This window comes from Gambusia affinis, linkage group LG04 (genome assembly GCF_019740435.1).
Source record: "Gambusia affinis linkage group LG04, SWU_Gaff_1.0, whole genome shotgun sequence".
In the NCBI taxonomy this organism is placed as follows: Eukaryota; Metazoa; Chordata; class Actinopteri; order Cyprinodontiformes; family Poeciliidae; genus Gambusia; species Gambusia affinis.
The window spans coordinates 30019597-30036478 of record NC_057871.1 but is presented as its reverse complement, the minus strand read 5'-3'; the positions used below and the strand labels follow the sequence as shown (position 1 = coordinate 30036478).

The following is a 16882-nucleotide window of genomic DNA, read 5'->3' as shown; positions in this document are numbered from 1 at the left end:
AATCACTAAGTCATATACCCAAAAGATGAACAAGTCAGTCTAAAAAATAGGCTGTGATGTTGGGAATCAAAGATAAAAGACATTGTCCACTAATAAGTTAATGTCACGAGCCCTTAATGGTTTAGAAATTTTTATATTGTTCAGATGCTGGAATAAGGAACAAAATCTGGAAAAGCAAAAATATTTTTCCATATTTAATATGCATAGTTTTGTTTCCAGATTTATGGAGATTTGAAAAATTCTTAAACCCCTTTAATGAGGCACAAACTATTGCAAGTGAACTTTTTATTCCTACAACTCTGATTATGTTTTATAAACCTGTCCTGAAAATCATGAGAATTTTGACCACAGTAGAAAATCTGTTCAATTTTTCCGACTACGACTTTAGGGAAATTCTGACTTCTGAGTACAAATCGAACAAACCATACGCATCACACCTACAGGTGAAAGACAAAAAAATGAGAAAAAAAGAGAAGGAACCAAACGTGATGGTGGGTGAAAAACAGCTGAGTTTATAAAGCATGTGGATGCTGGCTGGAGTGCAGCTCTCATACAAAAGGCTTACAAAAAACACAACACACAAACACAAAGCGTTCTCACACTGGCTGGAGAAGTGAATTGGAAGGAGTGACGTGAAGGACGATGATGAAGAACACATCTTAAGGTGCTTTAACAATGGTTTTTGTTGTCAGTGTCCATCTTTGTGAAATGATAAATGAGGAATAAGAAAAAAGACAAAAACAAACAAGCGGTGTTCACTTCGTGTGACAGCTTAGCTAAGATGAAAAATAGCAAATATTCCATATAATATGCACACATGAACAGGGATACTACTACTCACTCTGACAGCAACACATACGTGATCTCATCCTGCATCTTCAAATAAAATCCATGTTAGAAATGTGATAATTCATTATATTCCATCAAGCATCAACAATCCAACAGCACAATGGTTCTTGAAAATGAAAGAACCAGGCTTTAAACATCCGATGTTATAAAATGTCTTCTACAAAAAAAAAGAAAACAATATCACGTTCATCACCTCCTGACACAATTTGATCAACAGTTCATCTTCTAATAAATACCTAAAAAGGTAAACAACCTTCCTGCCAACATTTTCCAGACGACTGCCTCCTGAAGTGCTGCAGTCTGAGGAACCGCTGTCATAAATCTGAAGGGGGAAATGAAAGGAAGCACACAAGCTTGTGTGGAGATAAAGTTAAAGTGCATCAACGCTAAAGTGGAAAATGTTTAAAACAAAAACCAACAACTTGAAAATGTTTTATGATTTATGCTGGGAGTCTCGGCAATAAACTAAACCCCTACATACCTGATAGTGTGGTATTTGCACAGCCTATGTTTGTTAAAATCCCCAAAAATACAAGTCTAACACAATACTGCTTTCTTAACACTTTCTGCACTTCATTTTCTCAGGGATTCCTGTGAGTGAACACTGAAATAAACTACCGAAGAGTTGAACATTTCAGTAACTGCGGAGCTGATCCTAGTACTCTGACTGCCCTGAAAACAGCTCAAATAGAAAGGAACGTGTTGCTGCGGTCCTTTGACATCCTTCCTCCCGTCGTCAAACATTAAAGGAGCACAAATTTCGAGGGTCCATAATAGAAAAATAAGCGTAAAAAGAGAAGATTAAAAAAACAGCATTATCTTGTAGAAGTCTTTCATTAAAGATGGCTAGTTGAAGCTAAGATTCTGTCTGCAAAGTGTGCTGCAGCCTCAGGTATCTGCTGACATCCTGTGGCGGGGCTGTGCTGCTGACGGCCATGAACGTGTCACAGAAGTGGGCGGGGCTACAGTGGAGTCTGGAATCATCATTATAGCAGCTTCACGTAGTTTCCCGGGAAGGTTCCGAACAGCTTGCTCCTTCGAGACGTCCCTTTATAAAGAAAGCAATAAAAGGAGGCGTTCAGATTGAAACCGGTGGCTGCAGCAGGAACAGAGGGGACATCATAAAATATCTCCTCATGTGACACTTTCCTATCAGCTAAGCATAAGTGGCGAACATTAGACGCAGCAGCATCCGTTTGGAGAAGCAGGGAGGATTTCTGACAAAAAGCAGTTTATCAAAAAGAAGGAACTAAAGGAACTCAGTGTTCAAAAGTGTCACAGAGGTGATATACAGTAAATCCTACTGTATTACCCAAACCCATCACTTTCTTTTTTAAGTAGAAAATGTAACTGGAAGTCTTTCCCCACATTCAGTGCCATAAATATTTTGCATAATTGATTTACAATTATATATAATTATAATGTAGAAAAATATCTTAGTTGTATAAGTGTGCATGACCTTAAATATTTTGTTAAACAAATTTTGATTCATTTTTACTCGAGTTTTCAGAGATGCACATTTTTTACTTGCGATCCTCAGATCTATATCTGAGGTTTCCAATACGGAGAAACAGTGCTGAACTGACTTAAACATGCTTCTTTTTTTCAGAAATGTACTGAATTACAAATTTATATAATTTTGCACCAGTACAGTTCATTTAAATAAACCAATATCTTTGAAACATGGTCAAACATGTTAAAACGGTGTTACAACTTTTAATTGTTCTGTCAGTCCAATTAGGAGTAGAACAGCCAATGTAAAATAAATAATAAAGAAACGGACAAAAACAACAGGTTGACTACGTTGGTCAAACAAGTAAAAATAAACTGCAACAAACCGTCTTTCATATTGTTCAGGAAGTGTGATTAGGAATTCAAATTATAAAGTAAAATAAGTAATAAAGCAGTCATGTCCTTGTAGTGTGAAGCAGCTGGACAGAGCCCACACAACCACAGGGACATACATGTACACTGCATGTAGAGACAGTCTGGAATGGGATTTGAATCCAGGACCTTCATTTTACAAAGCAACAGTGCCACCAACTGGCCAATCCATCCATACAAAACTCTAAGATGACTTGGGGAATATTAGCAAATAATGAAGGTCACGCATGCAAATGAGTTCTGGTGTTGTATATTACAATAAGTTAAAGTATACATCTGGACAAAACAGACAAGGTCCTAACCTCCTTCTTCCACTTTCGTAATTAAATGTATAAAGTTATTTCATATCCTCTGACAGATTTTGTACATAAAAAGAAGACTCTGTTGCATTGAAAAAAAAATCTCCACATATCTGTCTAATAATTCAGCTATCTTTCTTTTATGAATTTTCCTAATGATCAGCTTGTCTTTCACCTCTCAGATGTTCTGAGAGACTCACTGTGTATTTATCTCCAGGACAAAAGACGAAAGGGACACATTAGTGGCCATATTAAGAAACTACACCTTTTGTTACCGCCTTTGATTTATTTTATTGTTTTTTACAAACTGATGAAACTCCTAAGAACATAGGTGCAGCTGCAGTTTTGATAGACGATACTGAAACCTACCAACAAACCAGCCGTCGTCACATTTCTCCATGACGTCCACGACGTCTCCCTCCTTCAGCTCCAGCTCGTCCTCGTTGCGAGGCGTGTAGTTGTACAGAGCCTGGTACCTGTGTTTAAGCACATCAGAAACACAGTACATGACGCATCGTGAAGCTCACTGCTATAGATGTGTGTTAAGACAGCTTCATTCTTTGGCACATATTATTATGATTCTCTATCTCTATCTTTGGCAATACTCGGTGTTTGTCTATCACATAAAATCCTAATAAAATAAATTCAAGTCTGTTTCTGTTAAATACCTTTCCAATGCAACAAGAGTTTTAACGGATGGCAGAAATGATTAATTTAAAAATGGGATAATTTATTTACAGTAGTGATAACACCAAGTAGTACTTACGGGTCTCCTCCACCGTGGAGTGCATCCTGTACCAACCGCTGTGTTAGAGGGAGAAAGAAAGGAAGACATAATTAAATTCAAATATGGTTTCATGTGCATCCTTTGAGTTTTCAGCCATGAAACAAGCATTTTATACACAGGCACTAAAAGCTGGAGTCTTAACATAGAACATGACGCTGAATTTAACTAAACAGCAACAAACTCAGTCTTAATCAGCCATAAATAAGGAGGTGATTATGTTGCTTTCCTGCACAGAAACAAGAGTGCAGTGGGTTTACAGTCCCCCTACCCTTCGACCTCTAACTGGTGACAGATAGGACCTCCTGGACAAGATGGGGCTACGAGGGGGTTTACCGCCAACAACTGGATCCTGCTTAATGGGCAGAAAGACCAGAGGCAACACACCTATAAACTCCAACACAGAGAAGGTCAGCAACCTTGACGATGAGCTGAGCAAGCAGGGTGAAAATCTTAACGACATGCTGATGTCCACAAAAACCGGTCTAATCAAAGCCACTTTCAAAGACCCACGCAGGAACATTATAGCATTCTGTCTTCTATTTTGGGTTAATGCATCAGGCAAGTTAGTATTTACAGCTCAATTGAGGAAAATCGAAAAATTGTAGAGAATCTCGTAATTAAAACCAACAGCCCAAAACTAACACACTCAATTCAAAGCTGCAGTGTGTAACTTTTATGAGAAATATATATTTTTAACACATTTGTTGAAACTGTCACTATGTCATGACAGCTTGGTATGAGAATCTGTGAACAAAATTGAGTTCTTACGTCTTCTCCCACTAGAAGTAACCAATCAGAGCCAGGAGGCAGGTCTTAACGCTGTCAATCACAAACGTGTGTGCTGTCTGTTACGCAGCTAGCAGAGCCCGTTGTGAGTGCTAAGGCTAGCTAGCATGGCGACCGATGACAGTGGTTAAACAGTTTCTCAGCCATTAGCACATTTAGCAGCGAGTACATGAGTGTGATTGACAGCACCAAGACCCTCCTCCTGGCACTGACTGATTGCTTTCTGTTGAGAGCGGTGCATTTCCTCAGACAGTGATTGTACGTCAGAGAGGAGATCAATGTTTTCATAGATGTCTTATACTGTCACAACATGGTGACAGTTTCAACAAATATGCAAAAAAAAAATATATATATATCTTTTATAAAAGTTACATGTTACAGCTTTAAGTAATAAATTACACAACAACAAACAAAATGTAATATTTTTGAACATTTTTCCCAAAACTGTTGGAGTCCATATCCAACCAGAGAGAAAAATGTGCTTTACTCAAACCAAAAAACTACAGCTAAGCAAAGATTCAGTTAGATGAGGGATGAGGTTGCTTCATAATCTTCATCTCCACATTCCAGCGTTACCTTCACTTTGGGGGACCTACGGCCTGCGTGCGATACAACGGGGGCAGTGTTGGGGGAGTGGGGACTAGAGAGAGGAGGAGAGGCAGTTTTAGGGGGAGACGGGGTTGGGGGAGGGAAAACTGACTCTGAGACAGGGCAGGACGTAACTGGGCTGGGTGGACAGGGAGAAGTGGAGGGCTGGGAGACAGGAACAACTGCAGAGGGATCCGAAAGGTGAGAGGGAGGGGGGGATATAGACGGGCAGTGAGAGACTGCAGGAAGTTCACAGGTTGTCAGGTGAGGGAGGCATGGGGGGGAGTGAGGAAGGACAGGGGAAAAGGAGGAGTCATGTTGTTGGGATTGGGAAGACGTGGAGGAGGAAGAAATTACAGAAGGAGGGAGAGTGGATGCTGGGGGGGACGGGATGATGAAGGGAAGGCGGTCAGAGTGAGGTAACTGTGATGAGGAGGAGGAAGAGACTTCAGCCTATGGGAACAAAAACACAGGTAAAGATACTAGAGCCACCAGAAATCAGCCTTTCAGATACTTTAATAAACCCCAGAAAGAACATGGAAGGAAGGAAGATGAGCACATGAATGTCCCAAATCTGACCAATTAAATGTTAAATGTTGAATTTCTTTTCAAACCTTTTGGTTTTTCTGGCAGCAGCTGTTCATTACAGGGATCCAATCTGGATTCAATCATGTCTGATGTTTGAAAAATGGAATTAAAACAAAATTTGGGCCTCTGTTTCTTTAAGAAACTCTAGCTCTTTCTGAAACTCTGCTTTCAGGAAGTCATTACAACATGGCTCCTCTACTAACACTTTAACAACATTGTCCTATCCTCATTTGGAAGTTTCTGTGGAGGTAGAATTTTTTTCACTTCAATGTTTCTTCTGGGAGCCTAGCGAACCTGCAGACTGCTCACACCATGCTCTACCTGTGGACTTATTCGCCCATTTGACTCTCTAATATTCTCCTCTTTGTCTGTCATGTCTTCGTCTTCTTCCTCTATGAATAACTCCGTGTATATGTGTCCTTGTTCTGACGGTGGCCTGTGAGGATCAACCAGCTCCTCATTTACTGATACTGGCTGCTCTTCAATGAAAACAGAAAGCGGCTTCAAGCTTAACGGTTCATGAAACTGCAGTTTTAGATGAACCCTGCCAGGTGAGTCACTAGCTGCTGCCAGAGGACTGAGTTGTTTGACATTGTTCTGAAACCATCTGCTCTGAGATTCACCATTCAGCTTGGCACATATGAACTCTACTGAAGGCTTTTTTGAAATGTCAGTATCATCTACACTGAACTCATCTGGAGCCGCTGACAGCTGCTCATCATAAGGGTCTCTAACATGCAGCTCGATGTCGGGCAGTGTGCCGCTTTCGTGTGCAAGAGGAGACAGTTGCTGCTCTGGGAGATGCAAGGGAAATTTTCCTGTCACTGACTTGGTGCAGGTCAAAGGTTGAGGCCTAGTAAAGCTTAAAGCGTTGTCTGCCTCAGAAATCTGTAGCCGATTCCCAATGTGCGTCAATAAACTATCCGGCAGCGTGGAGGTGAATGAGGAAGAGACAGGAGGAGGAAGAGGAGGAGGCAGTGGCGGGGAGGGCTGGGAGAGAGGAAGGGCAGCTGGGGTGTGACCTGAACCCGCTCTCCTGTCAGAGGAAACAGGACTTCTGGAAGATGGCCGGTGTGAAAAGGAGAAACCTTTATGTGATGCAGCAGGTGAGGCTGAGGTCGGCTCCTGTGCCGTCAGGAGGGGGGCGAGGTCGGCGGGGAGAGGGGGTGGTGTAGGAGGTAAAGGAGTGGCTGTGAATGAAGGGGTGGAGGTGGGGGCTGATGGGTCCAGCGTGAGCGAGAGCCACTCGCTGGTGATGGCCTGCAGGTCGAGTGTTCTCTCAGAGGGTTGAGGGGAAGGAAGAGATGGAGGGAGGAGATAGAAGGACTCCATGAAGGTAAAAGTGAGAAAGAAAAGGATAGAGGTGAATATTACTAGTAGAAAACATGGCGTCAACTGTTCAGGGAAAAAAAAGGACTTAATGGGAGGAAAGAAGCCAGATGTAAACTAGCACACAGTGCCTTGCTAAAATGTTCATACTCTGAGGTTTTCCCTCATTTTGCATCAACATGAACACAAATTTAAATGTATTTTCTTGAGATTGCCCATGTCCAGACAAACACAAAGTAGTCAATAACTCTTAAATTTAAGAACTATTACACATTTCCACTTTTTAACAAGTAAAAGTCTAATCGGCTTTTCATTTATAACAAGGTGGAGAGCGGTCTATATCTTTTAGACCTTTACACATTCCAAAACCAACATTTCTAACAATTAACCTTTGACCTTTGAAGTAACGTTTCTGGTGTTACTGTCTCTAGAAGGTCATAAGGGAAGGTTTCTCCTCCAACAGGTTTTCTTCAAAGATGCCCTTCATTTTAGTTCTATCCCTATTTCCACCAACATTAGCCAGTGTCTCCATCACCTGGCAAGGATGGAACCTTATGGAGGGCAGTTTTAGCCTCCTTTGTGTGATTTCTAATGTCCTCTAACCCAGTGGTCCCCAACCACTGGGCCGCGGACCGGTACCGGTCCATGGACCAATTGGTACCGGGCCACGCAAGAAATAATTAAATATGTCCGTTCTATGTATTGAGTCTGGAGGAACTTCTATTTTGAAAATCCTAAACCGGATGCTGTCGGTTACGTCTTGCGCGCCAACATGCAGCAGAATGAGTAAGAATCAACGGCATTGGTCTCGATCCATATAATGCGCGCACCTCAACAACTCTATTTACTGACTAGATAACTTGTCTAGTTAAGATTTTCCTTCAGGATACAAAGAAGAACGATAAAAAAATTACTTTAAATAAGGAAAAAGTGTGAAAACTATGTATCATTTTCCTGTGCCATTTTATGTCAGTCTATCACATAAATCTGAAAGTAATACATTCAAATTTGTGTTTAAAATAAAATATGAAAATGTTCAAGGGGTATGAATACTTTTGCAATGCATTGTTTTATGAAAGAACTCAAAATGTTTCAGAAGGCATGGTGCATCCCTCACGTTCTTACCTTGATGGGGGTGGAGCTTGGTGTCCTGCTGTAAGCATGTGGATCTACATGATGGGCGGAGCTCTTGGATGGAGAGTGCTTGACAATTTCAACATAGGAAACCGGAAAGATGCCTTGCTTGGTTGTTCCTGGAATCTTCCCCTCATACCAGTTCTGGTCCACCTGCCTGACGACTATAACTCTCTCCCCCTGCACAAACGCAACACATTCAAAACATGACCGTTAATATATAACATATCAAAACATGAGTTGTGAAATTTTGCAAATCTCTAATCTGATCATATCACAGCAGAACAACCTTTCTTAGTGACAGCTCCACGTTAGTGTCAGCGTTGAAGTTATAGCGTGCCACAGCCTCGCCGATCTCCCTGACCTGAGCTGGAGGAGGAGGACGGATTGGCTGGTGCTTCTCTGACGACGGCGTCTTCTACACGAGTGGAAAAATTTGTGCAAACAAGGAAGAGAAGCATGACTGAAGTAATCGTGACAACATGAGAGAGGTACACACAACAGATGCAGATTTACCTCAACGTATGCGATGGGGAAGATGCCCACACGGCCTCTGTGCTCGCCTTCGTACCAGTTGTTATCTATTTGCCTGATGATGTTGACCGAGTCGCCCTTTTTAAATGTCAACTCCCTGTAACACAGATGTCTCAGTGAAGTGTTGCTGCATGCACATCGAATCAAGCGGAAAGAGATGAATGCAAAAGGAAATTTAAAAAAATGTAGGACTTTTTTTGCATAGTCAGAAATGCACAATGAAGTAAAAGTGAGACGTGAACACATCAGGTTTATTCGCACATGCATTTAAAACATGTAGAATATTAATCTAAAGCCATCCAGATGTGGTTAGTTGTGATGACAGTAATTAAACTGGAAATCAGCAGATAATGTAAGCAAGAATCGAGCGAATAAAAAAAAAAAATGTACTGGAGGAGTTTTGTAGGTGGCAGGAAATGGGGATGCAGCTGAAAACAAATGAGTCGGCCTCTTTACGCCCACATGCTAAATGTATGATACTTACTTTGCTGTTTGTGCCTTAAAATCATAAATTGCTCTTGCAGGCTGTTTCTGATGGAGGAGAGAGAACAGAATAAGTTGTGTCATCTGTTTATGGGAGACCTGGAAGAGCAGTGAGAGAAAGAGAGGCAACAGCCATCACCAGGTTTAACATGACACCCGTCTTACATTTACAGTGCGAAAAAGCGTGAATACTCATTGAGCTTCTTCACGTGTTTTGTCACATCACAGCAAGGAACCTCAATGTTTTCAAATCTGAAAAGTGTGGGGCACATTTTCACTGTGGAATATTTATGAACCAATATTTATAAACACCAAGGAATATTGACAGGTTAGGCATTAAAGTTTTAAACCGTACACCAAACTTTGAATCCCTCACAGAGAACGGTTCACTCCATCATGTTAAAAGGCAAAGAATATTTAGCAACTGCAAACATATTTAAATGTAATTGTCTATCTAAATTAAGAGCGTATCAGAAAAGCCAAATGATAAATGGAGGAGCTGCAAAGATCTACAACAAGACTATACTACTGTTAGTCCTGCACTCTGAACACCAGATCTTTCTGGAAGAGTTGATAGGAAATGGATGATAAATTTTCATTTCCAGTTTGTGAAAAGCCAGTAAGGAGACACAAAAAACATGGGAAAAAAGCTTCACACCTCTGCAGCAGAGGTAAGAAAGCCTATGGTAAATGAATTGAAACACAGGCCAATTCTAGGAGAAAACCTGTCAGGAGCTGCTAAAGACATGAGATTCAGACAGAGGTTTACCTTACTACTGGTCAACAATGACAAACAAACAGTAAGAGATCCATGAAACAAGTGAGATCAAAACTCACCAAAACTGACTGAGGTTTTTCAAAAATAAATGGACAATCTCTTTTTTTTTTCTGAATGTGTAAAATGTGACAAAATGTAGAGAAGTTCAAGTGTATGAAAACTTTTCCACAAGACTGTATATTGCATATCTATTCTATACTGACATCTAAACACAGGGTTTTATTTAGCTTTTCAGTCAGTGACTCTACCCTGGAATATAAAATACACAACTAGTTTTAATGTATTCCCCTCCTAACTGAATACAGCTTCGTCATTTGTGTAATAATTATACAAAAAACTGGTTTCAATGTTGTACCTCTTTGTCAGGAGTTGCTCTTCCTCTCTGCGGCGTGTGTCGATCATCCATGGTGGAATAACTCCTCGATACATCCTGGTCTGTGATGAAAAGAAACATCAATGTTCGAGAATTACAGCAGCAATCACTTCCATGTAACCTGAGTTTATTTCTAGTGGGATCTGGAAAAAACATTGAACAACACAGAATGATGCCATTCCGATGGGCAACACAGGGATTGACAGCTTTGGTCAATAACAGGTGTATTTTATTTCCATCACACACAGGGAAGAAAACAAAGTGAGAGAAATTAAACACAACATGGCACAAATGAGACACATGCAATCCTACAAACACAAGATGAAACCAGGGGAAATACAGGCCAGCAGAAACATGAGCAAATCAAAAATAAACATACAAGCAAATGGCTTAAAGAAAGACAATGATTTGCAATAAAATCATAAAATAATTATGAATAACAACATGGCTACCAAATAAGAATCTGTCCAAAAAACAAATAAAGAAAATGTTTGTTTACATTAATACACAAACCTATTTACCAAAAACTGACACAGCAGACATGAAAACCTGCTAAAAATTGATCTTGCCATTCAGAAAATGTCAATTTATTGTAAAAACAAATCTGGAGTGATCTAACAATATATTAAGACAAATTTTGAATTATTAATATTGTTAAATAAAAGTTGGTCATAAAGACTTTGGGATTTTGGGAAACAGAGTTGCATTGAGACTGATATACAGTAAATTCTCAAATATTTGCTGTTCAGCATTGTAAATAAGATAATAAAGTCAATTTTCTGCAGTGGAACCACCTTTTGGATTCTAACAACATTCTGTTCTCACTTTAACTACATACCAAGCAGAGTTTTACAACTCTCAAACTTGTTCTTTAACTTTACCAGCATAACTTCAATTTGAAACGTTTGCAAAAATATTTAGGTTTTTGAACAACTGAAATGTACCAAGAGTGAATAAGAAATATGTATCTTGATAATTCACAGCAAAAATGTATACATCTGAAGTATACAGAAAATTTAAGTATTGGACATGGCTGTGGACCAACGAGGTGACAAAATCTTCAAGTTGAAGCACAACTGAATGAGACATGGCTGGGAGAATAGACATGGGCTGGTTTCAGGACGAAAGTACAGCAAGGTTTTAAAAGTCCTGGTTTCAAAATTTACAAAAATCTTTCTTCACAGTGAGAGTTCACAATTTAAAGTTCCATTAATGGGATAGTAGGGAAAATACTGGAGCAACTTTTCTCTAGCTGTTTGATTCCGAGATGAGCATATCTATTACAGCACAGCTGGCTGAAATAACTGCATGTCCTCAGTGCATACAAGAAAGAGAAATATTATTATTGATGTAAAAACATTGTAAGGAAGCTAAACCAGTGGTACCCATCATTATCATTAGAATACTGCTGTTTTCAAGCTACAGTTGGGCAGCTGTAGCAGCAGGACTGTTATCAGCTACAGGCTGACCATCAGAGAAGATACCCCTAATAACTAGCAAGCCAATATAAAACTCTTCTAGTTGTGTTGGAGTATAAAGGAAAAACAACCATAACATTTTGCAGATTACACCTCAAAAGCACAACTAAACTCAGCTATAGGTTTTATTTTTATTTTATGATGTTTTGCTTTAGTGTATTTACCAAATAGTCAAACTGACAATAGATAAATGGTATAACTAACATTTATATTTCTCATGCCATCTTTGTAGATAGTGCTTATATCTAATGACGGTATACAGTGCTGAACACTACATATTTGAAGTAGTATGGATTTGATCTCCACCTGAATAACAAAGACCATTTCCGTTGCCTTGCTCTTCCCCATATACATTATTGTTTGAGGTCTCCAAATGTCGTCCATAGCAGGCACTGATTGGCGACTGTAACCTCGGTGACTGTAGGCTTGGTGTGGATGGTTCTCCTCTGTGTGAAGCATACCCAGTTGGGCTTCCATCTGGGTAAACAGATGTAGAGGAGTGACCCCCATGCCAGCAACCCCTTCGCCCTCGCAAAGAGGAGCTTCTTTCAGGCACACTTGGCAACAGTTCAGCCAGAATTCTTCTCAAAATACTGTCATCAGGTGGCCTAGAGCTTCTGTGGCCTCTCTCTGCTTGAATGTGCTCATAAATGTCTCTCAAGGCTGCATCAAGTGCTTCATAAATGGCCTGTTTGGACTTGGGTCTGCTACCTCGTCCTCCTCCACCACCGCTTCTTCTAGCGGCAGGTGGTGAGCCCTTTTTTCTGCGGAAAGGCACTGGGCTGACCAAGAAGGCCAGCTTGGACATTGCTTGCTGAGACTGCGAGCCCTGAATTTGGAAATGGCTGTTGCGGCTCTGCTGTCTCTGGTTCTCTTGTCGTGCTCTCTCTCTCTCATGCCGAAGCATGGTTGTAAAACGAGTGTATGAAGCTGGGCAGCGGCCCTTGCAAGTGCTGATGAGGTGGCGGTGTTGGTAGCCCTGGCTCTGGCCTAGACTTTGGTGACCTTGATGATGATGGTGGTGATGGTGGTGGTGACGAAGGTGGTGGTGGTGGTGGAGGGTGGACGATCCATACAAGCTTTCAGAGGAAGTTAGAGAACAATGGTCAAAATCACTCTCACTGCAAAATGAGGAACCCTCCACCTGGATGAAGTCACTGAGGTCAGATGCAATAGCATCTTGTTCACTATCAGAATAATCAGGATTTGCTTGCGGGCTTTGAGGAACAGGAGGAGCCAAAAATGTTTGCCCACGTCCGGGCTCGGGTCCAACACGAGGTTGCCCCTCCGGTGGGCTACGAGGTATGTGATCCATGTTGTGACGTACAGTCCTATTGTTGCTATTGGGATCTTCCTCTAGTAATGACTCAATGGAAAAACGGCGTTTTGGAAAACTGGGAGTCATGCCACCCCCGCTGCTAGCACGAGATGATGAACCACCCGGTGTTGTTGTGCCCGAAGGGACCTCACCGTCACCCAAGTTAGGCATGGATTTGGACTTCTGAATTAGACGCTCGTATTCAGAAATGCGGTTTGGCACCATGTCCCTTGGCACTTCCACACCCCAGGAGGGTGTCCAAGGAGAAAGCCGATGGCGATGCAGATGAGGCTGGCGTTCTAGTTCCAGAATGCGAGCACGGACAGAACGGATTACTTCAGATGGGATGAGCTGAGCTCGGTCAATCTGGTGCATTTTACGATAGAGCTGGAGGAAACCTGGAGAATCGTGCGCACGTCGCCGATGGAGAGGGGGCAGTGAATGAGTAGAGGATGATACCGTAGGAATGTTCCCATCACACACCAGTGACCCAGCGCTTTCTGAGCGAGTGGCATTTTGGCCACCAGAACCAGAATGTCCGTCGTTAAGCAAGTCATCGCAACTGCGGGATTTGAGCTTGCCAGAGGAGGGTGGTGCTTCCCCTGAACTGCTCCATGTTTTATCGTCCTGGCTGTTTGGCTGCCAGTTGTTTGTGCAGAAGACAGACTGTTTTGAGGAAGAGCTGCCTTCCTGGCTGGCATCCTCATGGGAATGATCAGAGTCAGAAAGGAGAGGAGGGAGAGAGGTACTCTCATAAGGACCTGGGGTGCTTATACTGTTTGAAAACATGTTGCATGCGTCCCCACCTTTTAGATGTCCCATCAGAGCAGCATGGTAAAAGAGAAGAATGAGGAAAGACGGTTAAGCAGGAATAGCCAGAAACAGGGAGAAAGCTCAGGCGAAAACGGAATAAATAAGGAAGAAAAGGTGGAAAAGATTTTTTTAGATTCATTTTTCTTATTCAGCTTTCCAGCAGATAAACTCACAATAGTACCAGAAAAAACTCATTGGGAAAACACAAGAAAATGTTTCTGTAATTTGAAATATTAATCATGTGTACATGAAAGAAAAAATAAGAAAGACACCAAGAGAGAAAACAAAATTGTAAGGCAAAACATGATGCTTCAGTGAAAAGGAATACCTTTGGCTCTGGAGGGTGAGGAAGGTGAGGAACGAATGACAGGTTTCTTTAGGCTGCTGCTGGATCTGTAGGCATCCACTGGTCTAGGGGAAGTTGCAGCTCTGCTCTGGGACTGGGCATTCACTTGTGAACTTGATGGTTCAGACTTCCTTCTTTTCCTGTAGTCGCTGGCAGCACTGCAACACAAACATCGACGGCTACTTTCAGAACACTGCATCTCCAGGAATGCCGGGTGGAAGTGGAGACGGAATTTTTCATCTATGAAGATCCTGTTTTTTATCAATATCAGCAGCTACAATCGTTAAACACTTACAGTCAAAACACAAATAAAAATACAATTTAAATTAAATTCAAATATTATGTAAATATTAATTAGCAGGGTTTGCGCACTTAAATAAATCAGGTGTCAGTGACCGGTTTGGTCCATTATTAAAATAAAAATACAAAGGTTCAAATTCATTGGTAGATTCCATTTCTTACTAGCTTCTAAACATATTGCATTAGTTGTGCTATCCCTTGTCCACTTCTGATTGGTTGATCAACACCTAGTGAAATCTCTTTCTCCAGAAGCCAACAGTCTGTGTTTTGACTCAGTTAAAAGAAGTAGAGCCAACAAGAAGTCTCGCCAACCCAGTAATCTAGAATTGATTGTAATAAACGGCTTTGTTTCCATCACATGTTTTGTTCTGTTTGTCTAATTTTGTATAAATACAGTTGATTCAGTTTTTTCTCCACACCTCTGATTAATGCTATGTAACATACATGTGTATCTATTACATTTATGTTATTATTTATTTATTTCATTATCTTTAATTGAAAAAAATCTTAATCTCAGAACTATACAGAATCTGCTTGTTCTTTAAATTTCAAATAAAGATTGTTCACAGGTAAGTAAAATAAGTAATCCTTTATAATACATTATGCATGATAAATTTAGACAGTTTTCTTTTTCTTTCCATAGTCATACATTCTTTTACAATATATAGTATACTGATGCTAATAAAGTACTATTTTGTTCCAACTTTAGGTGATATCCTTCTATATCCTCCACTGAAAGTCTATTGCATTTTGTAGATTCAGAGAGTTTGTTATTGGTGTGAATATAGTTAAAGTTTATCACAGCAAAAATACCCACTTCAGACAGATTTTGTTTAGCAACTTCTTATGTCAAACTGGCTTAGAAAAGAAAGAAACCCAAGGCTCTTTCTTTCTTTTGAGAGAGAACACACTTAATGTCACTGACATGAATAGACTATTCATTACATCCCTAGTCTGCCCTTTCTGTTCAGCCTGCAGAATGCGACTGAATAACCAGGCTGGTGTTGAAAGGAAGCAGGAGAAGAGGGGGGTGAAGGAGGGACAGAAGGTGAATAGCAAAATCAATAGGTTTGCAGAGTTAATTTATTCAGTCTCAGTTGAAGCATCCTAAAACATCATTAACTAAATCACATTAAGAATGCTGCTAATCTGAGCAGATGATCATTAAAGAAAGACACCACATATTACCGGCAGAGTCAGAGTTTTCACACTGCGCTGAATCACAACAAGGGGGGCTGCTGGTGAGAGGATGGGGGAGGGGGCCATGGGGGTGATGCGGAGGAAAAGAAAGAAACAGCGTTTACCTTGCAGGTCTCTCTGAAGCCTTGTCAGCCGGGGCGATGTGGAGGGTCGTCTGAAATAGGCGCAGGACAAAAGAGAAAAGTCAGCTCTGCACAAACAAAGACTTCAGGCAGGGCAGCTTACAAAGCACAGCCTCCATGCAGCTGAAGCTGTGCCACAGTCAAAACAGTCCCCTAACCAAAGGTGCGACAGATGCTGGTTCCACATGGCACCCCTGGCCAAGAGAAGCCTGTCAGGTGCACCAAGTCAAAGATGAATTTCTGATCCCTTTTCTCCACTGCTCTGAAGAATGATGGCAAAGGTGATATTGCAAAGGATGTTATGAGCTCAGCTCAGGGCTGTGGGGGGCAAATGATTTACTGCAAAATCTGGTATGGATCAACTGGAATGGATCTTCAAGGTAGTCTTTAGAATGATGCCAGTAAAAGCACCCATTCTGAGCAACAAAAAATTGGAATATTTACAGTTTGAACAGAAAAAACAATATATATCCCTTCAACCAAACGCAAACAAACAGCATTTTAGTAGGCCTGTAGCAATAAGAAATAAATCAATTAATAAATCAATTAAAATGAGCTCAGTAATTTCAGCTTACATGTTTTAGAATATTTCTTTTTCTCTCTCTCTTTCTACAAAAAACTGGATGAGAAAATTCTTCAGTCTGGTGCTATCTGGTGCAGTCTGGCCCTTTTTTGAAGGATGGAGACGTCATGACTCATTTTACCTGTTATTTCTGTTATATTGTCCATTTTTGTTAGACATTTAAAATGTCTTCCAGTTCCAGTGTAAAAAGGTTCATTTAAAGTTTATTGATCAGTGAGAATGTGTTTTTGTGTTGTTATACCATTACCATTGTATTACTTAATGATAGTCTCAAAACAAGATCATCATTTATCACAATAACGGGTGGGAC

General features: G+C 40.8%; 1 protein-coding gene across 9 annotated transcripts in view; it reads right to left on the bottom strand.

The window, feature by feature from the left end:
• Positions 1 to 489: 489 nt before the first annotated feature.
• sorbs2a (sorbin and SH3 domain containing 2a) overlaps positions 490 to 16882 on the bottom strand; it is a 56075-nt gene continuing 39682 nt past the window's right edge. For 4 of the 9 annotated variants that reach the window (XM_044113316.1, XM_044113319.1, XM_044113320.1 and 1 more), the window contains 13 exons: positions 15972 to 16021; positions 14350 to 14525; positions 10395 to 10474; positions 9263 to 9360; positions 8761 to 8875; positions 8534 to 8662; positions 8236 to 8424; positions 6103 to 7107; positions 5182 to 5646; positions 4088 to 4168; positions 3799 to 3836; positions 3402 to 3508; positions 490 to 1897 (listed from right to left, as the gene is read on the bottom strand). In XM_044113316.1, coding sequence (XP_043969251.1) covers positions 1836 to 1897; positions 3402 to 3508; positions 3799 to 3836; positions 4088 to 4168; positions 5182 to 5646; positions 6103 to 7107; positions 8236 to 8424; positions 8534 to 8662; positions 8761 to 8875; positions 9263 to 9360; positions 10395 to 10474; positions 14350 to 14525; positions 15972 to 16021 — 2595 coding nt within the window. In that variant the 3' untranslated portion in view covers positions 490 to 1835. Of the gene's footprint in view, positions 1898 to 3401; positions 3509 to 3798; positions 3837 to 4087; positions 4169 to 5181; positions 5647 to 6102; positions 7108 to 8235; positions 8425 to 8533; positions 8663 to 8760; positions 8876 to 9262; positions 9361 to 10394; positions 10475 to 10505; positions 14015 to 14349; positions 14526 to 15971; positions 16022 to 16882 lie in introns of those variants that run through there. The other 5 variants (XM_044113315.1, XM_044113321.1, XM_044113322.1 and 2 more) reach the window with 4 other exon arrangements.